Here is a 24,635-nt window from a genome sequence, read left to right on the forward strand (position 1 = left end):
GTGCGGACATACAAGGTGGAGGTCGATTTTACTTTCTCACGGTGGTATATATAGACGATGTTTTGACACGTTCTCCTGCTACGTGGCAGGTCAATTGCATCAAGCAATTCTCGACTTTTCCATCACAAACCTCGTCCCATCTGATAGACAGCTTGGATTAGCTGCTTTGCGATTGATCTTTCTCTGATCCAGGTCGACTCAAGGTAGTGGGAATTACAAGAGCAGAGCGGCCTTCACGACAACAGCGACCTCGCAACCGACATCCGTCGACCCATTTTGCTCCACTGCCTCGTCCGACCTTTACATTTCCTGTACAAGATGTTGGACAACGCGTGGACATATACGCCATCTGACGCCTTGGCGTACTACGGTACGGACGGCGATATCGGTCTGTCAGAAGAACAAGTGAAGAAGAACCGAGAGCTGTATGGGGAGAACAGTACGTCTCTCCCCCCTCCCCTGATGATTCCACCTCTGTACAGATCACTAACGTTCAAGCTTGTTCATAGCCCTTCCGGAGTCTCCCCCAACAAGCTTGCTCAAGCTCATTCTTGCTCAATTCCAAGATCAACTCGTCCTGATCTTGCTCGGATCAGCAGTCGTCTCTTTCATCCTTGCAATCTTCGAGGATTCAGCAGAACCTGGTGGATCATGGATGACTGCTTTCGTGGAGCCTTTGGTCATCCTCCTCATCTTGATCGCGAACGCTACCGTTGGTGTAGTTCAGGAGACAAATGCGGAGAAGGCTATCGACGTGAGCTCCCAGTCGCATCCTACTGCCATAACAAACAGCTGACAGGATTTGACGCCGTTAGGCTCTGCGAGAATACTCCCCTGACGAAGCTCTTGTGTTCCGTTCTGGTCGACTTTCTCGTATCCCCGCGTCTCAACTCGTGCCCGGTGACATCGTTTCCGTCCACGTTGGAGACCGAATTCCTGCAGACTGTCGTATCCTGTCCTTCTCATCCTCTTCCTTCCGAGTCGACCAAGCGATGCTGACCGGAGAATCCATGTCCGTCGGAAAATCAGAACATGCCGTCAAGGACCAGTCTGCCGTCAAACAGGATATGACCAACATGTTGTTCTCCGGTACCACCGTCGTCAACGGTGCCTGTCGAGCCGTTGTGGTCCTCACGGGAAGCCGCACTGCCATTGGAGCTATTCATTCCAGTATCTCAAAGGACGATGACGAGGAGGAGAAAACACCCTTGAAGAGAAAACTGGACGATTTCGGAGATCAACTTGCCAAGGTCATCTCAGTGATCTGTATCCTCGTTTGGCTCGTCAACATCCGACATTTCAACGACCCTAGTCATCATGGCTGGCTCAAAGGCGCTATCTACTATCTCAAGATCGCGGTGGCTCTTGCCGTTGCGGCCATCCCCGAAGGTTTGGCAGCAGTCATCACCGCTTGTCTGGCTTTGGGAACCAAGAAGATGGCAAAGAGGGGTGCCATCGTGAGAAATTTGCCCAGTGTGGAGACTCTTGGTTGTACCAATGTAATCTGTTCTGATAAGACAGGTCAGTGACATCGAGACAATCGCCCATCGCTCCGCCTTACTGATCGTTTGCGTCTTAGGTACTTTGACCACGAACCAAATGAGCGTCGCTCGATTCCTTACCTGCGAGGAGTCCGGATTCGCAGAGTACAAGGTCGGGGGTACTACCTTCGCCCCTGTTGGCAGCATTACCACTCTTGATGACAGGCACGCGGAGAAGTCACAAGTCAGGACTGCGCCCGTGAACAAGCTCGTCGAAATTTGTGCTGTTTGCAATGATGCCAAGATCGCTTATCACGCTGTAAGTATTCACTCCTGTTCTGTGCTCACTTGGTGACTAACTAGCGCTCAGGACACCGATTCGTACACCAATGTCGGCGAGCCGACGGAAGCCGCTCTCAAGGTACTCGTTGAGAAGCTCGCATCCAGCTCAGACTCTTTCAATGCCTCCCTTAGCTCTCTTGAGCCCCAATTCCGAGCGACAGCTGTCAACGACCACTACGATGCTCACGTCAAGCGAGTCCTTACGTTCGAGTTCACTCGTGACCGCAAGTCCATGTCCGTCCTTGCGCAGTCTTCGTCCGGTACCTCGCTGCTCGTCAAGGGTGCTCCCGAAACCGTCATTGAAAGATGTACTCGTGTAATTCTTCCCTCTGGCGTTCAGACCCTCACACCTGCTATCCGAGCTCAGCTTGCCGACAAGCAGCTCGAATATGGTCACAAAGGTCTTAGAACTCTCGCTCTCGCCTATGTTGACGAATCAGATGGTGACGTGTCGCACTACAAGTCGGAACGATCGGAGGACTATGTCAAGTTCGAACAGGAGATGACTTTCGTCGGCTTGGTTGGCATGCTCGACCCTCCTCGACCTGAGGTCAAAGACGCGATCGCCAAGTGCAAGAGCGCTGGTATCAGGACCATCGTCATCACCGGAGATAACAAGAACACTGCTGAGACTATCTGTCGAGAGATTGGTGTCTTCGACAAGGACGAAGATCTCACCGGAAAGAGTTACACTGGTAGAGAGCTCGATGCGCTCAGTCACGAAGAGAAAGTCGAGGCAGTTCAGCGGGCCAGCCTGTTCTCACGAACTGAGCCTACGCACAAATCTCAATTGGTCGATCTGCTTCAAGGTCTTGGCTTAGTTGTTGCGATGACCGGAGATGGTGTGAACGATGCTCCCGCGCTCAAGAAGGCTGACATCGGTATCGCAATGGGCTCTGGAACGGACGTCGCCAAGCTTGCCGCGGACATGGTCCTCGCCAACGACAACTTCGCTACCATCGAGAAAGCTGTCGAGGAAGGTCGAGCGATCTATAACAACACGAAACAGTTTATTAGGTACTTGATCTCGTCCAACATCGGAGAGGTCGTCTCTATTTTCCTGACAGTCTTGTTGGGCATGCCCGAAGCCTTGATTCCTGTCCAATTGCTTTGGGTCAACTTGATTACCGACGGTCTACCTGCCACAGCTCTAGGATTCAACCCTCCTGACCATCAGATCATGAAGACTCCGCCTAGGTCAGGCAAAGAGCCTTTAGTTGGCGGATGGTTGTTCTTCAGATACATGGTGATAGGAACTTATGTTGGGTGTGCGACTGTCTTTGGCTATGCCTGGTGGTTCATGTTCTACTCTGGTGGCCCTCAGATCTCCTTCCACGAGCTTGTGAGTGCTCTTCTATCAAGAAGCAGGAAGTTTGGCTGATGACAGTTGCCACGGTTCAGACCAACTTCCACCAATGTTCATCTGCCTTCCCTTCTCTCGACTGTTCAATTTTCACCGGACTCCCCGCCCAACGCGCCACTACGGTCTCATTATCGATCCTTGTCGTTATTGAGATGTTTAACGCCTGTAATTCTTTATCAGAGAACGAATCACTCTTTGTCCTTCCGATCTGGACGAACCCATACCTTGTGGCCAGTATCGCTTTGAGCATGGCCCTCCATTTCATGATCCTTTACGTACCGTTCTTCCGAGCATTGTTCCGAATCACGAGTCTGAACCTGGAAGAGTGGATAGCCGTGTTATTCATCTCAGTACCTGTCATCGTCATTGATGAAGTCCTAAAGTTCGTCTCGATGAGGATGGCGAAGGGGGACGATGAGAGAGTGAAGATTATCAAGGGAAAAGGCAAGACGGAGTGAAGTGGAAGTGTTGTTTCGGTGGGGAGGAGGAGGAATAGATCACAATAGAGGGACATGAGTAGAGCAGATACAGTATCTCAAAAGGTAGATGAGGTCCATTTGCATGCATAGGTCTGGTTGTTTCCCATCAGACCTTCAGCCTGTTCGTTGGTTCTGTGGGGAGGGTTTGTTATACCTTCAAACCGAACATCTTTGTAAGTCATCTCGAATCCAATGTCGAGATCTAGTCCGAAAGTGGGACCCCAGGCACGTAATTCGGGTTTCACGACACTACTACTCACTCTTTCGACTACCTTGATCTATTTACTTCTCTTCTCTTCTAACCTCCGTAGCAAATCTTCACTTGAAAACACAACGAGATGTCCGGCCGAGCTGCAGCACCTGCTGCAAGACCTGCGGGCGGGGAACAACCCCAGGGGAGGAATGAGAAGATCATGGGTGTGGTCAGATCCATCGCCATGTTCGTGGCTCTGCAAGCTGGTGGGTCTACGTTGGCTTTCACGAACGTGTGATGCGAAGCTGACACTCGCACGATATACAGCTATGAAATATGGAATGTCCTACGTGAGCAACACATGGTCGTGAGTCTCACACCGATGGAGCGCTGACAGTCGATCGCACAGATGGGTCTTAGTAAATCTGCTACACCTCATCCTCCAGCGGTCTCCAACGCCGCGTCATCCCCGGACGCTCCTCCCGCAAACGCACAATCAGCTTCTGCAGTGCGCGGTGCCAATGCCGTGCCTGCTTGGGAGATCGGGACTCCCCTCTCTATGCTGCTTTATACCAGCACAGACCCTGCCGGATCCGATGTCGATGTCGAAGTCCCGCTTGTCATGTGGGATGGTCTTACCTATGGCAACTGGAAGGACGAGAGGGACGAGGATCTGATCTTGGACGTACCGGAGAGTGTGAGATATCACAACGGTAGCTGGTGGATGGATGTGGTCCTTGTCAAGAACGGCGGTCTGCCCACGAACAAGGAGCCCGGAGACGTTTATGCTTATAGGAAACGTAAGTGTGACTTCTCCGTTTGCTCGTCACGGTTTTGACTTTTTCCTTACCCTCATAGAACTCACTCGGTTCTTCCCTAAGAAGAGAGTAAGGAAGGAGAAGAAACTCATCGGCGGTGCCGAGGAAGACGAGAAGCACGAAGAAGAAGACCACGTCGAAACTTCGTCCTCGACTCCGCAGATCGTGTCTCATTGGGCATCCAATCTCACTCTCACGATCATCTCTTCTGGTGGCGCAGTTGACCCTTCCCAATTCGCACCTGTCACCGCACAGTACTTCAAGATTGAAAAAACAGCCGAAGGCGTCCCCGTTTACTATCCTCCGGTCTTTCCTAACGATTTCTGGCTCATGAAGGAAAATCTTTACCCTATCAACGAGACTTCCACAAAGGTTCCTCTTCACGTCAACTATCGTCCGATCTCAAGTATCAAGTTTCAAATGTTCTCAGCTCTGACAGCTTCGTTCGACCAAGCTGCCGCACAACAAGGTGGAGGAGCAGAATTCGACGAGATCAAGAGGACCTTGACGGAGACCAGTCCCTGGTTGTTGATCACGACGGCAATCGTCACTTTGCTTCATACCGTTTTCGAGTTCTTGGCGTTCTCCAGCGATGTCAGTCACTGGAGAAAGAAGGACCGGGACCTTGTCGGTGTCTCACTCAACACTATCTTGACAAATTGTTTCGTGCAACTGGTCATCTTGCTGTATCTTCAGGACAGCTCAGAGGAGACGAGTTTCATGATCTTGTTCGGTCAAGGCATGTGAGTGCTAGGGTTGCTCTCATCTTGCTTGTCGAACGAGGCTGACATGGATACCAGAGGACTGCTGATCGAGGCTTGGAAGATTACCAAAGGTGAGCCGTCATTGCTTTGGCTTGAACTTCATTACTGATTACATCGTGAAGTCACCAACGTTCGAATCCGTCCTGCCCCTACGTCCATCTTCGGATACTCTCTGCAATTCGAAGGTGAGCGTTCAAGTACGTTTACCAGATGCCAAGACTCATATGTATCGTAGACAAGAGACAACTCTCAGACGATGAGAAGAAGACCCAAGAGTATGATGCTCTTGCCTTCAAGCTTGTATCTTACGCTGCCATCCCGCTCTTGGCCGGTTACACCGTTTACTCCTGTAAGTCTTGAGCGGACAGCTATGCAACACAGTCGAAGTACATCGAACTGAACGCCCTCTGCTATCCCACAGTGATGTACCAGTACGTTGGGATAGTCCTTCGTTCCCCTCATCCCGATCACGACTGACGTCTCTCGTAGAACTCACCGTGGATGGTACTCCTTCGTCATCTCTACTCTTGCTCAAGCAATCTACACCTTTGGCTTCGTCCAGCTCGTCCCTCAGCTGATCATCAACTACAAGTTGAAGAGTGTCGCGCACATGCCGTGCGTGGGACTCGTTTATGATCTCATTGGCTTGAGCTGACAGAGTTACGTCGCAGTATGAAAGCGATGATGTACAAGACATGTGAGCTATCAAATGATTTTTTCCACGATTACATTATCTGACTCTGTATCAGTGTCCACTGTCGTCGACGACTTCTTCGCATTCTGCATCAGGATGCCATGGCTACACAGGCTGGCTTGCTTCCGGTGAGCCCTGGTCCAAGCGTTACATATACTTCAGCTGGCTCATGGAGTGCGAATGTGCACAGAGACGACGTCGTTTTCCTCATCCTGCTCTACCAAAGGTGGATCTACCGAGTCGATTATTCTCGTGTCAACGAGTATGGGCAAGTCAATGAAGGTATGGTGGAGGATGTGGGTACCGCGGAAGGCGAAAAGGGCGAGACAAAGAAGTCAAAGTAGTCTGTGCTGGCGACGGCGGTCAGCAGGGTGGTGGAAGCAAAAAGGTTGCCGAATGACAGGCTTAGCGGTCCATTCGTTCGGGCGCAGCGATGGGGATCTGAATCTGGGAGATGGCGTTATGTGATGTTACAATGCATGTTTGAAACTGAAGGGTCAATTGCCGTCCCGTTTCCTCTTGAACTCCTCTATCCATGCTTTCTCTCCAGCTCCTTTGACAAGTACGATGAAGCTCATCAACCCATCTCTCAATATTACACCGTCCTTCTTCTGATCTCCCTTGGCCTCTTTCTTCGCTTTAATCAACACTTCGCGAAGTGTCAACTCCTTTCCCACTTTAAGCAATCTTCTCTGAGCTGTTTCGACATAGACGACGAGATTCGAGGTATAGTATTCTCGCTTGGTGTCCCACGGAGCGAAAGGTGTTGGAGATGTCGAGGAGGAGGAAGATGGGAAGATGACGTTAAGTTGATCTTCAAACGACGTATCTTCGTGGAAATGCGTGATGAAATCCGATTGACCGTACGCTGGATAGAGCAGGAAAACCGGGAATACGATTGAAGTATGGGGAGGCGGTGGTTGCCAACCGTCTTCCTCCTCTCTGTCTTTGGAATTCTGAATAGCATCTGGATCGAATGATAGCGGATGAGGATTATCGGGTGGAGTGGACGTATCAACCACCACCAAACCTCTTTCTTCCACCGCTTTTCTCAGAGCGAATTTCGACAACTTGTCTCTTCGTACCCGTTCTGCTCGATCCGTATCCCTCTTGAGACCCTTTTGCAAGTCCGATTCGACCTTGGACCATACCGAGGGATCCTCGGCTACTTCTGATGCCAAGGATTTACCACGCTTGACGACGTCGGTCGCTTCTTTCCATCGTGAGAGGGCGACAAGACTCTGAGCCGCTCTGAAAAGTGCTTTCACAAGTCCTTTATCGTTCTGAAGAAGCGATTGAGGTTTTGATTCTCCGCCTCCTTCTTCTGCTTCTCCTCCTACTGTCTTCTCATCCAATTCATCCTTCCTCCCCTTGATCTTCGTGTGCGCCTTCTGGGCATGAGCCGAATAAAGTCCAATCACCTTCCCTTCGTCCTTCAGCACAGATCCGTAGTTCTTCAAGAGCAAGTGGCATTGAGCGCGGTTGTTCAACAGTGTCACGAGCAGAGAGGGAGAAGAAGGTTTCGCGTCGATACCGCTCGTGTAGGCTTTGATAGCTTCGGAATATGATTTCTGGGCATGCAGCTCGTTGCCGTGATTTTTGAAGTTGAGGGCGATTTCTGAACGAGTATTCATCAGCAAGAGTACTAGGGAGTTCTCCCTACGATACTTTTGAGATGCTCATCCAGGGATGATACGAGTACCAAAAGCCGAGAAGTCGGACACCGCAACTCACCATCGCCTTCCCCTTCAAATACTAAACTCCTCAACGCTTCCAAGATCGGGTTATCATCGCCATCCGCCGGAGTCTCCCGCATGAACAACGGTGTGGAATCCAAGACTTTCTGGAAGTCCTCATACGTCACATCTTTCGACGGGGCGGCTGGACCGATCTCGCCGTCGACGGTGGGTTTGCTGTATGTGGATGTGGAGGAGGAAGGGAAGGAGGAGATCAGTTGGTCTAGTAACGCATCGTCGGATTGAGCCGGTGTTTCTTCGATCACTGCCATACTTTGACTTTCGCGACTAACTAATTCTGATGGATTAGACGTCCTGGTCTGTGATGCTGGCTTGCAGGATGTGAACGTTGTTGTTCTGTTCCGGATGGAAGGTGGAAGAAAACTACTTGCGAGTGGAAATTTGGTCGACCTCCACTTCGAGACGAGGATTGTTTTGGTGGTGAGGACGGCGAGGACAACACGATCGTCCCTTCCAATTGCGTCTCTATAGGTCCCAGGGCAGCAGGTCGGTCAGAAGGGCATTCACTGACTCTCAAGGGTCCTCGATGCGCCAACCATTGACTCCATGATGTTGGTACTCGACGTGATGCCGAGGAAAATATGTGTCCGTGGAATTGACATCCAGTGGAAACCTTGGTGATCGACGTCACACTCGTCCAGTTGTCAAGCGAGCACATCGCATGGCTGCCGACCATGGGAGTGCAGCATTGAGGCATCCTTTCACTGTCTGCAAATGGCATCACAGTAGAAAGGGCTTTCTATACCATTTGAGATACAGAATGGGAAGACCGAAGAACGCGCTGTACGGACTGCTCTTTTTACTTATCCAGTGCTCGACAAATTGTCCTTGTTGATGGTCTCTGTCTTCAACCAAGCACACTGGTTCAGACTAAGCTCACCTTCGATCTACACATATTCGACCTATCATGCCTCCACCGTCAACCCAGAACACTACGTCTACCTCGGCTGGACCCTATTCTTCGGCCTGTTCCTTGGTCGTTCAGCGCAAAGCCCAATACAGGTCCAAGAGTGGGGATATCCTCACGAGATGGACTTGTACGAGACCCATTGAGCTCAGTACGCGTGTAAGTACCTTATTATTCAGATATCCGCCTGCATTGAGAATTCCATCGTGCTTGTGCACTCTGGCCGGTACAGATGCAGTTCGTATCAGGCGGAAAGACCCAGACCAGATCCAGCTCGAGACAGGGTTCATCGAAGTTTGCCAGTGGGATCTCTGATGAAGCACACGACAAGGATGGTGAAGACAAAATTGTAGTCTGGAGGAATTGCTGGGTGAAGCTTGGAGGACGGTTGGTGAGGATACCCCCCCGAAGACTGATAGGAAGGGATCAGCCATCTTGCACTGAAGAGGTTCTTCGTCATCCCACAGACGTTTCAGCACCGTAGTCGTTTTCATGCTGTAAATTGCCTGCATTTGTGCCCTGCTCTCTGGAAGACTGCACATCGCTCGCCAAATCCACTCCTTCTCTGATCGGACGCATTTCGAGTACAGGATTATGCAGGGCAATGCAGAGTGTCTGATACCAAGCAGTGTTAAGGAGTTACTGCCACAACACCGGCTCATAAAAACCAAGGCAATCAGTTGGTCTTCGACCAAGTTGGTATCGAGCATGAATGACTCCGTTGCCAGACACTGCCATCAACCTCACCCCATCTGCCTCTGTTCTCATCCATCTTCTTCAGGTTGTGTAGACATAGAAATTGCGTATGATAGGTGTATCTCATCTCCTAGCCTTCTGATCGAGGATGCGGTAACTGAGCAGGGCTGGCCCTGGGGAGCAGTGTAAAGCACAAGGATATTGCACAGTAGCCGTGCGGGGACAACGTTATTTTAACTAGGTCTCTTTCCTGGACGTATGTTGCTCGTATGCCGAGCATATGTCAGTGTTTTTTCATCGTATGTAGGTGCATCCATGATTACTCGTCGCCGACCAGAGGCAGCTTGGCCTGCAACATCTTACAGGCCATCTCAAAGAGGTAGTCCAAGCATTCTCCTTGTGTCTTCGCCTGCTCCCAAGTGTTGCCTGTGTATCTTTATCAGCTCTGTCATGACTGCCCGGCACTGTCGACTCACCCCATACATATACACCGTGTCTCCTGACTAGGATGGCTGGAGCGTCCGGGTACTTCTCCATTGCCTGTTGACTATTCAGCACGTATCTTCTTTCGTCCGAAGGGTCCAATGATGTGGTCTTCAACTCACGGCCGCCATCCCTTCGGTTAGATCCTCCTCGTCTGCGGTATTCTCGATGATGGGGACTTCGAGGGTGTCGAAGAAACGAAGTGTCTTGCCCACACCGCCTGTTCGTACGCCCTTGATCATCTCTTGATGTGACATCCTGAAGCTGGCGGCATCACGGGGGAGCAACAATGTCAAAAGGACTGTAGAGGGGATAAGCGTGTGCAAAAGACGCTAACGATCAGGACCAACTCACCAGCATGTTGAGAATGGGTATGGATACACGCTCCCGCTTCTCGCATGGTGAAAGCATTCCAGAACAGAGGAGTACAGGCAGACTCTTTCAATCCCTACACAGCCAAATGAGCGAGGCAACTTTGATCACTGAGGTGAGATCGACGAATTACCTTCTTGCTGGGTATTCTGACGAAGTCTCGCTGAGAACCTGGCTTCGGAACTGATGATTGAGCAAAGGGAAGTACAAAGATATGTTCAGGCTTGATTCGTTCCTTCTGAACGCCTGAGGGAGCGAGGTAGACATGTTCGCTGAAGTATCTTGACAAGTAAGCCTCGGCTCGCATACCCTTCGACTTCTGTCATACTGACCCATGACGGATGCTGATACCTGAAAAGCAGGCTGTTGTCAGAGGGTCGCATATGATGACCGAGATCAACATCAGACTTACCACCTCCTGTACCGGTGACCCATCCGAGCTCTTTGCCTTGGTCAGCTTCGACACCAGCTGGCCTGAGATGAGCTCACTGTAGAAATCACGACATAACTCGCAAATCAAATTAGCGGGCTACCAGAGTCGTTCCGTCAGCTTGCACTCCGCCAAACTGGATTTCACGCACATGCTCTGGGTCATCGCTTCGTACGAGAGCCTCTGCCTCTTCATGAGTGAGTTTCGCCGACATGATCAACGCTGTGTTGCGGCAAATACATTAAAGGTAAGAACAGTGCGAAAAAGTTGAGAGGATATTGTTGCTGTCTTGTGCAAGTGGAGGGAGTCGAGGTGGAATTTAGCGTTCTGGTTCATCCATCCATCCATCCATCCATCCATCCAACATTGACATCACTCTAGCTCTTTCTCGCACATCGCAAACTCCTATCAGCACGCATTACGCATGACATGTATCACTTATTGAAAGGACTACATGAACATCTCACTCGAAAGGATGAGTACTCGGTCGTCATCATTGGTCTGGACAACGTGGGTAGCTCATGTGTCGCGTTGACTCGGTGAATCTGCAATGCTGATATCGCATCGCCTTCTGTGGTCAAACAGGCGGGGAAGACAGTACGACACATCCTGTTGAACCGAGGCTGAGACCGTGACACTGATAGGAAACATAGACTATGCTCGAGAAGATCAAGACGATGTATAACCCTACGCCGGGTATGCCGCCTGAGAAGATAGGTCCGACGGTTGGTCAGAACAGTGAGCAGAAAACTAAATATGAGCCGTTCACTGAGCTCATGCACCCGTGATAGTCGGGAAAATCTCTCTCCCTTCGACGACTCTGCATTTCTTCGATCTGGGAGGACAACGAGATATCAGATCGATATGGCCCAAATACTATGACGAGTGTCATGCGGTCGTCTTCGTCCTTGACGCGTGTGATCAAGCGAGATTATCAGAGACATGGGAGGTGTTCGGTGAGTGCTCTCAAAGTCGTTTCTCTGTTCATTGAAGACAACAGAGTTTGATTCTACGACGTTGCAGATGAGGTTCTCAACTCGCCCAGACTACTGAATCTACCATTGTTGCTTTTGGCGAATAAGCAAGATAGTCCCACTTCATTATCCGTCGCTGAGATACGCGAATCTTTCGACGCTTGGCAGAAAGCCCGCGCGAATAGGGAGGCCGAGAATGACGAGGCAGTCAACAACGATAAGGGCAAAGGAAAGGCAAAGCAGCCGTCGGAGAATGCAGACTCGCCAAAGACAACAGAGGACACACATGACGATGGCGGTGCCAAGGACGAGAGGATGGCAAGTTTGGATGTGATGGGCGTATCAGCCTTGGAAGGGTGAGTGGTTCTGTCCTTCCACTCCGCCGCCGAAGCATGGATTGCTGACAGTCTGATAGTACTGGTGTGAGGGATGCTGTGAACTGGTTGTATATTCGCGTTCAGAATGCCCGTAAGATGTAAGTCCGACGGCGGGGAAGAAGAACCTCGGCTGACACGGTAGGCAGTGATCGATTCTGAGCACCGCGATTACAAGACATACCCCGCATGCACATGATACCCCTTCGCCGCTGCAGAATCTCATGATCGAAGTGGAAGATCATTGTCTGCTATAAAATGCATGAGCCGTCGGATAGCAGCATTAGGGCTGGTTGGTCATAGCTCCACACATATAGTTCATGGTATCACAGGTATCGCACTTATGATCGAGCTATCTACAGCAGATGGCCGACTCTCTCTCGACGGGACGTCATACCTTATCCACAAGCTCCTTCACGACATCACCTTCTCCCAATTTGAACCTTCGTCGAGTCTGGACTTTCTTCCTTGGCATAGTCGTACTGATGAGTGGTTGTTTGACCACTTCCACTTTGCTCCGCAGTATTGGGCACGGGAATCACATAAACGGTCCTTTCAGTTGACCACTTCTGCTTCCGACCCGGCCTTTTTCTTCCACGTTGGTATTCATCCTCGTCATTTCTTTCATCTTCGACGATCAATGAACGTGTTCCAAGCCGGGATGAAGATCGGCCGCTCCTTCCTGATCGATGACGGGTTAGCTGACCTCCTCGGGTGATCATGTTACCATCAGTCCTAGGTAGGCTTCTATTCCTGACTTGAATAATGACTTCTTCATCTTCAGTCGACTTCATATGGGCACTTCCGTCTCTTCTACGACGGATACCACCGCCACTGGGCGTAGTGACCCTGGTCCCGGGTAGCAAAGGGATGTCTTCCTGGAGATCTGTATCTTCGATTTGAACCTTGACCTCGCTCGCGGAATTGGATCGAATACGGTGACCCTGACCCGCGGGATACAAGTGACGCCCGCTTGGTTCTGGTGGCGAGGATACGATCGGTCGATAGGCCAAGGATGGCGGATTGCCTCTGGAATCACTAGGGGCTCGATGGCGACGCGTTTCGTCAAGAGAACGACGTCCTAACATCCCGTCGGATGGTCCTCGAGGTACTGACAACCCGTATCCTGTATCAGAAGGACTTGTAGCACCACTATTTCCTCCACTGACAGCAAAAGGACGTGAATCAACCCTCGTGGTTGGGAAGTGTGACTCAAGCTGATTTCCTGTTGTTGGCGAGTGTCGAGGACTGTATCGCGCTCCTGACGCGGGCGAGTATCTGGGACTATGGTCATCTCCCAAGCTCGACAGGTATGGCTGAGTATGAGGACTGGGAGGACTGAGCCGTGTTGCGTCGAATCGACATGGGCCCGTTTGTGATTGAATGAAATTTGTGTGTTCTCCCGATGGACGACGATATTCGTCAGGAGGGAAGTGAATTTGGGGCCTACGATACGAGGTCCCCATGACGCCGGTCATCGTTTGCTCGATTCTATGTACTCGATTCTCATCGGAGATGGGTGACCTTTCTTGACTCAATCCTGTCGGACGACGATACGCAACAATCATCGAACTGGCCGGTGGCTGTGAAAAGGAAGGATTGCTTTGTGGGTGCCGGCCATCTTCAGGTCCAGCAAGATGAGCCCTTGTGTCTCTTGATGGAGGAAAGCCATGAGAGATAGGGCCTGCAATATCTGTAGTGGTGTCTGAGCGACGACGTAGTGGAGCATCTGGTCGAAGTCTCTCGTGACTGCCAGAGCGGCGGTGACGTGAATGCGCTCTTGAAGCTTGACCTGGACGGCCCCTCTCCTCTACAGGGGATGTATCTGCCATCATGGACCATGACTGTCCTGCTTGAGCTTGATCAAAGGGCCGAGAGCCGGGCGAGACCCGTACCGCGCTTTTCACGCTTGCGGGAGGGCTTGGCGATCCATCCGTACTGAACGAAGGAGGAGGGACATGGTCCGGTCTGACTCGAACGAAGTTGGGAATCCCAACTCTGCTCACCCCTGAGCTGCCTGACCGACCACTTTGACGACGTGCGCCTCTAGACTTCTTAGAAGGAGCTCTTTGGTCTTGTGATGATTGACCCGTCTCATATGAAGGATCATCAAGTGGACGGGGATACATGGTTGCTGAGGCGTTGGTTGTGTGTGATCGTTCAGAATATGTTTGGTAGGTCACAAGAAAGACTCTGACATCCCGGCTCTCAGGCGGCCGTCTTATACCTTGGAAACAGGTCTTCGCTCGAAAAGAGAACGAGGGTAACGCCATGATCAAAGGATCTCGTAGACCTCGCTTGCGACTTTGGTGTCTGCGACCGAGCGGGGTATGGCTAAGCAGTGCGAAGATTATGGGCAAAAAGGGAGTTTGCACCACTCGTAGCTGGAAGACGTGCTGTGGCGTCAACAGAAATCAACGCATGCCTGGCTCACGATATATACAAGCTGCATTCCGTGGCGTGATCGATGAGGAAGGCGACCTTGAAAGGTTTGTGAAGCAACATGGTCGGCCGGATCTTGCGCCTGTGCAGCTCCGTAGGCTTCACGTCATGGGCGCTTACTGACTAGTCTCCATTTCTCGCCTAGATTGGGCGTCTTTGTCAGTCAAACGCCCAGGTCGATGAGCTCATGAGGTGGAGCTGACAGTATCATCAAGCGTCAGATGGATAAAAGCCTGAAGTCAAGTAAGACTACTTTAGAAGAGTGTTAGTCAAGGTGTGAAAAGAGTAGCCATTCAAAACAGATACTCGTATGGTCACGGGGGCCCGCCCCGGGGGAAGCGACGAAGATTCCGGTGGGAACGAGGACAGCTCAGCTCCCCTATATTGAGACAGGCAGTTAGAGACCCACAGCAACAATCTGAACTGGTCTCAAGAATACGAGAAGAACCCCGGATACCAGTGACGAGTGCATGTCACGATGCTAGTAGCTGGTCGATTATACTTGGATCTACAGGGATGTCGTGCGCTTTGAGATATTCGTCCGACCAAAATTTGCTTTGATGTCGTGACCCCGAATCACACCTAGATAGACAAGAAAAGAATTTCAATTTGATAGCTGTCGAGCCGTATGACGGGCAGCAGAACTTACAAAATCGTAGCTATCCGACTACCTCGACTCATGGTCTTTGCTAATCGTACACAAGCGACCAAGTTGCAAGCGCTTGATGAACCAAGGTATAAGCCGTCGTGTTCGACAAGATATCGAGACATCGCAACTGCTTCGGCATCGGATATCCTGTGCGGCTGGAGTCAATACTGTACCTTTGATTACTTGGATGAGACATACCTATACGCATCATCGATGATGTCCATACCCATAGAGAAGTTTTGCGTTATCTGGCCATGACATTAGCTTGGTTGCGTAAACGTGGTGAAGACACAACACACTCTGTTGATTCCTGCATAGGAAGTGGTCAGCAATGCGACAATCACGCAGCTCATCTCAGTACTCACCGATGCCTTCCACTACCGTGTCGACTTGATGTCTCCGCTTCTTGCCTTCACTCTCTTTCAGATCGAACATCACATTGAATTTCACCTTGTTGTAAAGTCCAGATCCTGATTGCATTGTCAATGTCATGGCCCTGTGACCTCGCGATATGCGCTCACCTTCAGGATCGGACAGTACGACTTTCACATCCGGCAGAGCCTTTTTCAGATATCTGCCAGTACCAGCAACGGTTCCACCGGTGCCTATACCGACATCAGTTACATAGTGCTATGGAGACCGATTCATTACTCACCAGCTCCGCTGACAAACGCGTCCAAGTGGCCACTCGTCTGTCGCAGTATCTCCGGACCAGTCCCTCTGTAATGCGCCTTGAAATTGCTCTCGTTTTCGAATTGATCTGCAAAGAAACCTCTGGGTTTCGTTTCCAAAGCCGGACGAAGTATGTGTGGTATCGAAATTTGAGGGATCAGGGATCCTCCGCCGTCTGTATCAGTGTGTACCACTTCGGCAGGATCGGCTTGCGTGGAGATAGCTATTTCGTCTCCATGAGCAGGAATGTTGGTCAATTCGGTGGCACCAAATTCGAGAGCTCGCTTTCGGGCAAGGTTCTGCAACGTGCATTAGCGAGGGGCTTGAACTATGATAGTTGCCGCCTCGACATACCACGAACTGCAGCAGGCAAGCATAACAGACTGTGGTTAGCGAATGTCCATCCTTCGACGACGAAGCCGGGCGACTTACCTGCTTCTCGTCTATAATACTGGCCGGTCGTACTCTCTCCACTTTCGCTCCAAGCTTTTCAAGCACCTGCACCTTTTCCATAGCCACGTCGTCCGGCATGATGATACAGCACTCGTAACCCCTACCATATCACGGTCAGTAATCTCATGGACGGAACGCCTTTGGAATAGGACCCACTTTGCTCGACCGACAGTAGCCAGTGATATCCCAGTGCTTCCCACGGTACCTTCAAACAAGACTGAACCAGTATTGGGGTGCAGTAACCCTTGTGATTCGGCGTCTTCGATGACTGCAGTAACGTCAGCACCATATATAACACCGAGGAACTCACTCTGTAATGCTACTCTGTCTTTGACGGACCCGCCGGGATTCAGATACTGTTTGTATATTCAGAACAGTAGGCGATTCGCTCGGATGACATCCACACACCTCTGCTTTGCCCTGCTCATTCTTGTGAGCTTCAGAGCAGTGGAGACGAAGAAAGGAATCTGCGTACCAAGATCTCCACACCCAGTGCATCACTCAATGAGTTGATACGTATCAACGGTGTATTACCTGTTCGAGATCACCGTCAACCTTCTCCAGTTGGAAGGCAGAGTGAAACAAAGTCTCCGCACCAATCAGCCCAATCACACCGGGTACGATCTCATCGCTCCTCAATTCGATGGGTCGAGGAGGTATCCGCTTCATCGCCCTCTGTCGTCTCCATTCTTCAAAGTACCATGCTGCAGAAGTGGACGACAACGATAACCCTATACCCAGTACGACACCCCATACCAGATCGAGGGTGAATCGCGAGGGTAAGCGGATCCGAGCATACGTCTTGGTGAAGACCAGGGAGATGGTCTCCTGATAGCCCATGCTGGCTGCACTTGTGGCTTGCACAGATGAGACACAAAAGATGTTGGGCGAGTGAATTGAATGTTCGTTGACAACCGGGTCAAGCATAGATGTCAATGGACGAGATGTCGGTGGCCATCATCAGTTGCCAGGAATTCGCGAACTCGCTCGCGTGGAGGATGTTGTTATATTGTTCACTCGAGTTGCACTCGTTGACGATTGCTGTCATACATTCATGCATCTCTACATCGCAATCATTCACAACAGACGCGAGGGCGAATCGAACATCACATTAACTTCATCTTGCGAGATACAGCTGGAGCCGAACGTCGCCCGAAGGCACAAGCTGCATGCGATAGAGCTCCCAATAGTTCAACATCCCTCGCGTTGTGGTTGCCGTTGACAACATGACCATCTTCTCCTTGTACATCTTTGATCGGTGAGTCAGAGGACAATCACACGTATCAGTCACTGAACCACAGAGACGCCTTCTTCCATCCCTTTAGCCACTGCGAATGCATCTACTACCAAGACTGGCACCGAACCAGAGCAGCTCGACCGCCCCCTCCTCCGTCGTACAAACCCGGTGTACACAGATTACCGCCCCCGACGCAGCTCGCCGACAATGTGCGAGAATCGATTTTCGCAGACAACAGATCATCGGTGCAGACCGGCGGTACCGGGATGAACGGATTGGGAAGTGGGATAGGTGCTAGTACGACGAGAGGACCGAAGGGGTTACCGTTTGATGAAGAGGCCAAATTGGTTTACGGGGTGATTCTGTCCTTGAGAAATATGGTCAAGAAGTTGTCAGGACGGTGAGTGGGATTGTGTCGTCGACGAGAATTGGTTTAGCTCCCTTCCCTATGTGTGCTGCTGGCTGAGGACTCTGTTGTCGCCTGTCACCACTCTGCACCGTTTTCATCTATATCAACCCATTCGAAATAACGACCCTTCACCCGCAGCGACGAAGCCTTCACGTCCTACTCCACAGCTCAATACAAACTCCACCTCTACGAGACCATCACAGGCTACAAATTCGTCCTCCTCTCAGATCCTTCTTCCGACTCACTACGTTTCGTCCTTCGACAACTATACGTCGGCCCGTTCGTCGAATATGTGGTCAGGAATCCGTTGGTGGTTATGGACTCGAGAGAAGAAGGGATAGATAATGATCAGGTGAGTGCAACGAACGCAGGCCTCTTCATTTCTTCTACCGTCCATGACACCAACCTGCAGAATATACTGAATCCACCTAATCTCGCACAGTTCAGAGCAGCAGTCGATAGACATATGCGCGGACTGTCAATGTTTGGTACATGAACGAATAAGAACTACTCATGCATCATCACTACCAGAGCAAATGCATCAGATCGCAAATATATGCGAATGCAATTAAGCTTGACCGCACGCAGTACAACATCTATCGATCGATCAAACTTCGCAACCAATCTGCTCCCATACTTCCATAGACCCATCCACTCACACCTTCTTACACCTCCGCTCCTTTACCTCTAGCTTTCTTGACAGATCCAGGAACAGGTTTCGCTTCCCCTTCTTCCTTCTCTTCTTTGATACCCTCCATCGCATCCCCTTCCACAGCTACGAATTTGTTCCTCAACGTCGTCAACAAACTCCTTCTCGCCTCTTTTGCGGTCTTGTCATCTGATCCTGAATTATCTTGGCCATCCAAGGTGATCTCTTCGCCGCCTACTGCGTCGTCTAGCTGGAGTTTAGTCATACCAATCGCTAACATGTCCTCCTGCAAACGTCCAAGAGCTGGTCAGCTCGACTTATTTTTGACTTGAGAGCGGAAAAGCTCACATCGATAGATCCCTTGGTGATAAGCTTGATCACCTCAACTTCCCGCTCTTGTCCAATACGATAAGCTCTGTCGGCAGCTTGTCGATCATTATGAGGGTTGAAGTCTTGGTCATAGATAACGACGACTGATGCAGCGGTCAAGTTGATACTGGACTCTTCTATCAGCTCGGATGCCCAGTCAGATACTTGAAAAAGGACTCACCCGACACCACCTGCCTTTGTCGACAGCAGGAATACTGTGATGTCCGGATCATCGTTAAACTCGTCTACCAAGCCTTGTCTTTCATCCGTCTTGGTTTGACCGTCCAGACGTGTATACTTGACGCCGAGATGCTCCAGAGCCTTCTCGAGGATATCCAGAATCATCACGAATTGGGAGAAGAGTAATATCCGTTTATCGTTCTTCTGTGAATCTTGAATGATCTTTTGCAAAGCAGCAATTTTGCCTCCTTCTAGGAACGCCGTCGGGTTCAGAGCGTACTTTCGCAGTTCCTGATCACCATGCATCAGCGGCGATCGGGAGATAGGTACCGGTCAGCATGTAACTCACATCTTCGATTGAGGTGGAACAGAAATTAGATATCTCATAATCGCTCATATACTGCCAATGATTCCATCAGCCTCTCATCTCGTGTTCACCTATTCACTATGCAGTCAACTCACCTGGAGATCCTCGATCACGTAGTCCAGATTACAGTCGCAGTACGTCGGAGTGTTCAAGCACTCTTTCGCCAATTGCTTGATCTTCGCGTCCGTGTAATGCCTTCTAAACAACAGCGGGTGACTTGCCGCCTTTCTCAGATCCATCAAGATATTCGAGCTGTTTCCCCCAACAGGCTGTACCTTCTTCCCCTTCGCCGGTTTCTTCGCTCCAGGTTTTCTCTGGTTCGCGACCTCATCATCGGCTGCTGCGGCATCCAGGACATCGTCCGACATCTCAGCCAAAACCTTCTTGGATTTCTGCATCGTTTCGTTGTAGAGTTTCGCTTGGACCTTGGTCATATCACATTCCTCAACTCGCTCGAGCTTGGGTGGTAGGTCCAGAACGTGAGCCTTCCTTCGACGAAGGACGAAGGGTGTCAACATCGCTCGCGCTCGAGATGTGCGTTGTTGCGATAACAGATTAGCGTGACCTTGAGATTTGAAAATTGCTCGGAGGTAAGGTTCAGCATCGGTGAAGGTATCCTTGTGGATGAACATCAGGAGAGACTGCCACGACGGGATCAGCTGCCATCGGATGATCAAATTGGCTTATGCAAGGAAATTGAACGTACAACGAGCTCTTGCAAGTTGTTCTGGAGCGGTGTCCCGGTGAGGAGTAGTCTCCATCTCGGCTTGATAGACAGCAAGTCGCTATAAGCTTTCGTGGTACAGCTTTTTAGTCGATGTCCCTCATCGTAGATGCACGTCTAAAGGATGAGATCGGATGAGCTTTCAGATCTTATCGCTCCCCAATTTTGGAATGTCGCGCGCACCTCGAAATCAATCTTCTTCCTGAAAAAGCTCAAATCATCCGAAGCTGCGACTTGAGTATACGAAGCAAGCACCACTTCAAGCTTCCCAGATCTGAACATCTTCTTGAGGTCGTCTCGGAGACTAGCTCGTTCCGCTTGAGAACCGTAGTAAGTTTGTACATCGATACCGGGCGCAAACCTGTCGAACTCCCTTGTCCAATTCTCGAGTGTCGATGCTCTAATCGTCAGCCACTGATACCGCGATGTTGAACTCACGGGACGAAGATCATGTGCGGGCCTTTGATTCCTCTTTCTTTCAAAGCCGCAATGAAGGCGATTACTTGAATGGTCTTGCCCAGACCTGTAGTTGATATGCTATCAGCACGGCATGTCTTGATGTCAAGATCAATTGACTCACCCATCTCATCTGCAAGAATACAGCCAATCTTCTTCGAATACAGGAGGTTCAACCAATTGATACCCAATAATTGATAGTCTTTCAATACAGTCCCCTTGCTAAGGGTCGCCGGTTGACTTTGGATGTAACTGCTCAAGATCTTTCTCTTCTTCATGTCCGTCTCGTTCCTTAACAACTCCGATACCTTCGCCACATCGACTTTGACGTCATTTAATCCGTCAGATCGAGGTGTGCCGATCACGCTGGTGTCCTGAGCTTCGGACGCGCCTCGCCACACCGCCAGAGTGTTGGCTACGTCGGACGCAATCGCCTCACATCTATTCAAGCATGCGTCGATCTGAACATAGCCCTCCATAATCTCGGTATACTGCTCGAACAACTTGACAGATACACCGCGAGCCTTGTTGAGCTTGTGTCTACAATCTTCCACGTCCGCGAAAGGTCGTAATCGGATGACTGTTGCCGCTTGCTCAACGCTGCAGGCTATGATTGTCGTCAGCTGTCTGTAGGATGCTGATGAATTCCAAACACGGCTGAACTCACCGATAGTTCCTGTAAGCATGTCGGCATCGACCTCGTTGAAAGCCCTGAGCGCTTCGCCCTCTGCATCGACCTCAGGATCACCTTTTCTTCTCTTTCTCTTCCTGCCCTCATCGCCTGACCAACTGCCATCGCTCTCTCCGTCCGATGCTTCGTTCGCCGACTCGCTCTCATCTGGATCCCTCCGCTTGCCATTCGAAGCTCTGTTGGCGTAGATCGACGATTTCTCGTTCTTCTTCGGTTTGGGCGGAGCTCGAGGTCTGACAACGACGGGTGCAGGCGGTGGTTGAGACGGCCGTTGTACGATGATAGGACGGATCTGACCTGGCAGTTTGGGTTTGGAAGGAACGAACTGAGGCGCTGATGTCGGTACCGACGATCGATATGACGATGGGGATGCCACCGGAGAAGGTTGTTCGCCTCGGATGGAATCAATGTATTGGATCTGATTGATAGCTCTGTCGGGGTTACCTGGAAATTTCCTCAGAAGAGATACAATCTGAGTCCTGGGCACGTTGGAGAATTGAGCCTGCAAGCGCGATGCCAGAAGATCTTCCTGCTCATCCTGTTGAGATCTAGCGGCGAGCACCAGGCTGGGTTGTCTTGACACTGAGGATGATGAGCTAGGCGAAGAAGGTGCAAAAGATGTACGTTTCGTCGGAGTTGGAGGATCTGCTTCGTCAGGATCGGCATAGCGAGCTTTCAGTCGACTTGGAGGTTGAGGTGATGAAGGTGACAGATCGACAAGAGATGCGACTCGAGGTGCTGTTGTGGACGTGGATGGTTGGTCGTTCGAGGAAGCATGCCGACTATGTAATGCTTTGAGGACATCTTGAGGACTACCGGTGAATGCTTGTCCCTGACCATGTCCATTCTCCATCTTCCTCCCTATCCCGGAAGAAGGTATGACTCCCGGAACAGCTGGAGCTCCACCACCATAGGTGAGTTTTGTCCCGTTCACGACACCACTCGTACCGTGTCCATTCGTGCCGGCGGCGAGATATCTGGACCGATTGGAAAAGTCTGGCCCTGCAGGAGACGAGGATGCAGGAATGAGGACTGTGGAAGGGTCTGGTGATGATCTATCGCTGGTTGGTTGAGGCGTGATTGATTTGCCCTGCTTTCTCGCCTTGAGAGCGTTGAGAGCATCCTACAGAAATCGCACATTCGGTGAATTAGCCAGAGTTAGATATCTCGAGGACAGATCAGGGTGATATACTCACGCGCCGCTTCCGCTCAGCTTCGGCTGACGACATGTTACTGGATAGATACAAGCAGTGATCTGAGGCCGGAACGAAATACAGCGAAGATGAGGCAGAGATAGCAGAGATGACTCGTTCTCGAGGATCAGTCCATAGGGCGAGGTATCGGTGTAGGAAAAGTAATGTCAGGAGTCACCCAAAGGACGCGCTTGGAATCCTGTCACAGTAGGTGGAGAATTGCATCGAAATCTTTCTCAGCTTTATTATTATTATTGTTCTGTGGATTTGGCCGAGTGACGTGTTGTCATTTCGATCGATTTGATCCCGCTAATACATCTGTCTACAGTTCCTAATGATTCTGCTGGATATATGTTTCCATCTTTTTCACTGGATCTACCACGAGTGGAGACCACCGTCGACGATCATTTCCGTACCAGTGATGTCTGAGCGGGAGAGACAGAGACCACCATCAGCGTGTTACAGATTAGCGTTCACGATGAACACTCACAAGAAGCCTGGTCTGACAGCAGGAACACGACTGGACCAGCTTGCTCGTCAGGCTCCGAAATCCTGTTCAGGAAGGTGTTGGATGCTACCGACTTCTTGAGCTCGGGGTCATCTCGGAGGCCCTGGTTCATGTCGGTGCTTAGAGTATGATTGATCAGCCATAGGTCCGATCAGCCGATTGTGTGGAGTCCGCTCACTCGACGTAACCCGGTGATACGTTGTTTACCTGTTGACGAGGATATTTGCAGCTTCAGTGTCCAGTAGTGTTTGATGGCAAGCTTGACACCGATAATCTCACCAAGATACCCATTTCTGCCCACTCCATAGCCAGGTTCTTAGCCAGCATTGTCAAAGCGCTCTGAATTGATCATCGACATCTGTCAGGGCCAGGCCAGAGATTGGATCCAGGATGCGCGACTCACCTTTGAAGGATTGTAGAAAGCTTGTTGTTCCCCCTTGTTGGCCACAGTACCAGAAACGGCTGTGCGGCATGCACAATCAGCTCCGACCACCTTGGCTGCCCCGAGAGACACTGATCATGAGATGAGATCCGCGCTCACAGGAAACAAAGACAATACGGCCGTTCTGATATTGATGCTCCTGCCAGAGTCTGAATCAAGTCTGTCAGCGTCTGTGTTGCGTCGCAGCGACACTTTCTCGCAGTGATCACGCCTTCGCCCTCTCTGCGTACTCACAGTGCGGCAGCCTGAGCAGCTACGAATACACCCCAAACGTTGGGCTCGAAAGTCTTGGTAAAGTCCTCTTTGGTCAATTCCAGAGCTGGCTTCTTATAGTTGACGCCTGAAGAAAAAAACAGCGCATCAGCCCCACTAAATCTCAGAGCTGTTGAGTGGAGGGACGGGATGACGCAGTACAACAGAAAGGTTTATGGTCTACCTCTTCATGGGAAGTGTTCCGGACAGTCCGACTCACCTGCATTGCAGACAACACCTCCGACAGGTCCCACATCGTGGTAGATGGTCTTGAACAGCTCCTGGACCGCTCTCTGATCCGTTACATCGCATTTATAGGCCTGAGATCCAAGATGTCAGCGATGATACACATGAAGCCTCTGACCTTCGCTACTCACCACACATCTCACATCGTACTTCTCCGCGATACCCTTAGCGATCTCAGGCGCATCTTCGCTCTGTCTATAGAGGATAGCGACGTGTGCTCCGGCTGTGGAGGCGATCGACAAAGAAGGTCAGTAAAGGGAGATCTAACGGATCTACCGAATCGTTCCTCTGTCACTCTGCTCGCCGGTATATCGATATGGAGGTGAGGGACACAGAAGAGATGAGACTCATTCGACTCACCTTGAGCACATTGATGACTGATCGAGAGACCAATGCCCTATATCCACCAGTAAATCAGTCTGATTTATCTCTCTCACTTGGTCAAATCAACGATTCGATCCACGAAGATGGGGTTTCTACTCACTCGATTACCACCTGTCACAACGATACATTTACCAGATAGATCGATCTGCCAGACCATTGTTTGTTCCTTTATTCGATTGAAATCG

The 24,635-nt window shown here is 50.7% G+C and overlaps 9 protein-coding genes across 9 annotated transcripts; 4 read left to right on the forward strand and 5 right to left on the reverse strand.

The window, feature by feature from the left end:
• Positions 1-318: 318 nt before the first annotated feature.
• Positions 319-3,644, forward strand: IAR55_002258 (potassium/sodium efflux P-type ATPase, fungal-type; the record flags this gene model as incomplete). The annotated part of the gene is made up of 6 exons (XM_066945375.1): positions 319-439; positions 510-754; positions 816-1,521; positions 1,580-1,800; positions 1,852-3,165; positions 3,225-3,644. The coding sequence occupies 6 exons, from the start codon at positions 319-321 to the stop codon at positions 3,642-3,644; spliced, it is 3,027 nt and encodes a 1,008-aa protein (XP_066804064.1).
• Positions 3,645-4,003: 359 nt separating this feature from the next.
• IAR55_002259 (uncharacterized protein) lies at positions 4,004-6,478 on the forward strand (the record flags this gene model as incomplete). The annotated part of the gene is made up of 12 exons (XM_066945376.1): positions 4,004-4,124; positions 4,186-4,208; positions 4,268-4,658; positions 4,717-5,419; positions 5,477-5,511; positions 5,563-5,625; positions 5,676-5,789; positions 5,862-5,871; positions 5,930-6,055; positions 6,112-6,137; positions 6,190-6,262; positions 6,325-6,478. 12 exons carry the CDS (start codon positions 4,004-4,006, stop codon positions 6,476-6,478), a joined length of 1,839 nt encoding a protein of 612 aa, XP_066804065.1.
• Positions 6,479-6,631: 153 nt separating this feature from the next.
• On the reverse strand, positions 6,632-8,142 carry IAR55_002260 (uncharacterized protein; the record flags this gene model as incomplete). Its single annotated transcript, XM_066945377.1, has 2 exons — positions 6,632-7,752; positions 7,869-8,142. The coding sequence occupies 2 exons, from the start codon at positions 8,140-8,142 to the stop codon at positions 6,632-6,634; spliced, it is 1,395 nt and encodes a 464-aa protein (XP_066804066.1).
• A 1,671-nt stretch (positions 8,143-9,813) lies between these two features.
• On the reverse strand, positions 9,814-10,993 carry IAR55_002261 (methylthioribulose-1-phosphate dehydratase; the record flags this gene model as incomplete). Its single annotated transcript, XM_066945378.1, has 9 exons — positions 9,814-9,920; positions 9,971-10,034; positions 10,100-10,278; positions 10,332-10,425; positions 10,483-10,630; positions 10,682-10,700; positions 10,762-10,791; positions 10,839-10,878; positions 10,931-10,993. 9 exons carry the CDS (start codon positions 10,991-10,993, stop codon positions 9,814-9,816), a joined length of 744 nt encoding a protein of 247 aa, XP_066804067.1.
• Positions 10,994-11,435: 442 nt separating this feature from the next.
• IAR55_002262 (uncharacterized protein) lies at positions 11,436-12,232 on the forward strand (the record flags this gene model as incomplete). The annotated part of the gene is made up of 4 exons (XM_066945379.1): positions 11,436-11,517; positions 11,571-11,735; positions 11,803-12,109; positions 12,169-12,232. The coding sequence occupies 4 exons, from the start codon at positions 11,436-11,438 to the stop codon at positions 12,230-12,232; spliced, it is 618 nt and encodes a 205-aa protein (XP_066804068.1).
• A 2,810-nt stretch (positions 12,233-15,042) lies between these two features.
• IAR55_002263 (uncharacterized protein) lies at positions 15,043-17,183 on the reverse strand (the record flags this gene model as incomplete). Its single annotated transcript, XM_066945380.1, has 12 exons — positions 15,043-15,151; positions 15,219-15,365; positions 15,417-15,466; positions 15,518-15,528; positions 15,584-15,688; positions 15,740-15,823; positions 15,874-16,189; positions 16,323-16,443; positions 16,500-16,611; positions 16,654-16,699; positions 16,819-16,877; positions 16,940-17,183. The coding sequence occupies 12 exons, from the start codon at positions 17,181-17,183 to the stop codon at positions 15,043-15,045; spliced, it is 1,404 nt and encodes a 467-aa protein (XP_066804069.1).
• Positions 17,184-17,569: 386 nt separating this feature from the next.
• Positions 17,570-18,485, forward strand: IAR55_002264 (uncharacterized protein; the record flags this gene model as incomplete). The annotated part of the gene is made up of 4 exons (XM_066945381.1): positions 17,570-17,601; positions 17,669-17,980; positions 18,128-18,341; positions 18,432-18,485. The coding sequence occupies 4 exons, from the start codon at positions 17,570-17,572 to the stop codon at positions 18,483-18,485; spliced, it is 612 nt and encodes a 203-aa protein (XP_066804070.1).
• Positions 18,486-18,654: 169 nt separating this feature from the next.
• IAR55_002265 (uncharacterized protein) lies at positions 18,655-22,654 on the reverse strand (the record flags this gene model as incomplete). The annotated part of the gene is made up of 11 exons (XM_066945382.1): positions 18,655-18,924; positions 18,987-19,134; positions 19,189-19,478; positions 19,537-19,587; positions 19,650-20,195; positions 20,261-20,395; positions 20,462-20,639; positions 20,717-20,801; positions 20,859-21,341; positions 21,402-22,548; positions 22,622-22,654. The coding sequence occupies 11 exons, from the start codon at positions 22,652-22,654 to the stop codon at positions 18,655-18,657; spliced, it is 3,366 nt and encodes a 1,121-aa protein (XP_066804071.1).
• A 339-nt stretch (positions 22,655-22,993) lies between these two features.
• Positions 22,994-24,607, reverse strand: IAR55_002266 (uncharacterized protein; the record flags this gene model as incomplete). Its single annotated transcript, XM_066945383.1, has 11 exons — positions 22,994-23,043; positions 23,109-23,245; positions 23,305-23,333; positions 23,406-23,465; positions 23,530-23,588; positions 23,668-23,717; positions 23,803-23,908; positions 24,041-24,140; positions 24,198-24,289; positions 24,427-24,463; positions 24,551-24,607. The coding sequence occupies 11 exons, from the start codon at positions 24,605-24,607 to the stop codon at positions 22,994-22,996; spliced, it is 777 nt and encodes a 258-aa protein (XP_066804072.1).
• Positions 24,608-24,635: the final 28 nt, after the last annotated feature.

Source organism: Kwoniella newhampshirensis, chromosome 4, assembly GCF_039105145.1.
Source record: "Kwoniella newhampshirensis strain CBS 13917 chromosome 4, whole genome shotgun sequence".
Classification (NCBI taxonomy): Eukaryota; Fungi; Basidiomycota; class Tremellomycetes; order Tremellales; family Cryptococcaceae; genus Kwoniella; species Kwoniella newhampshirensis.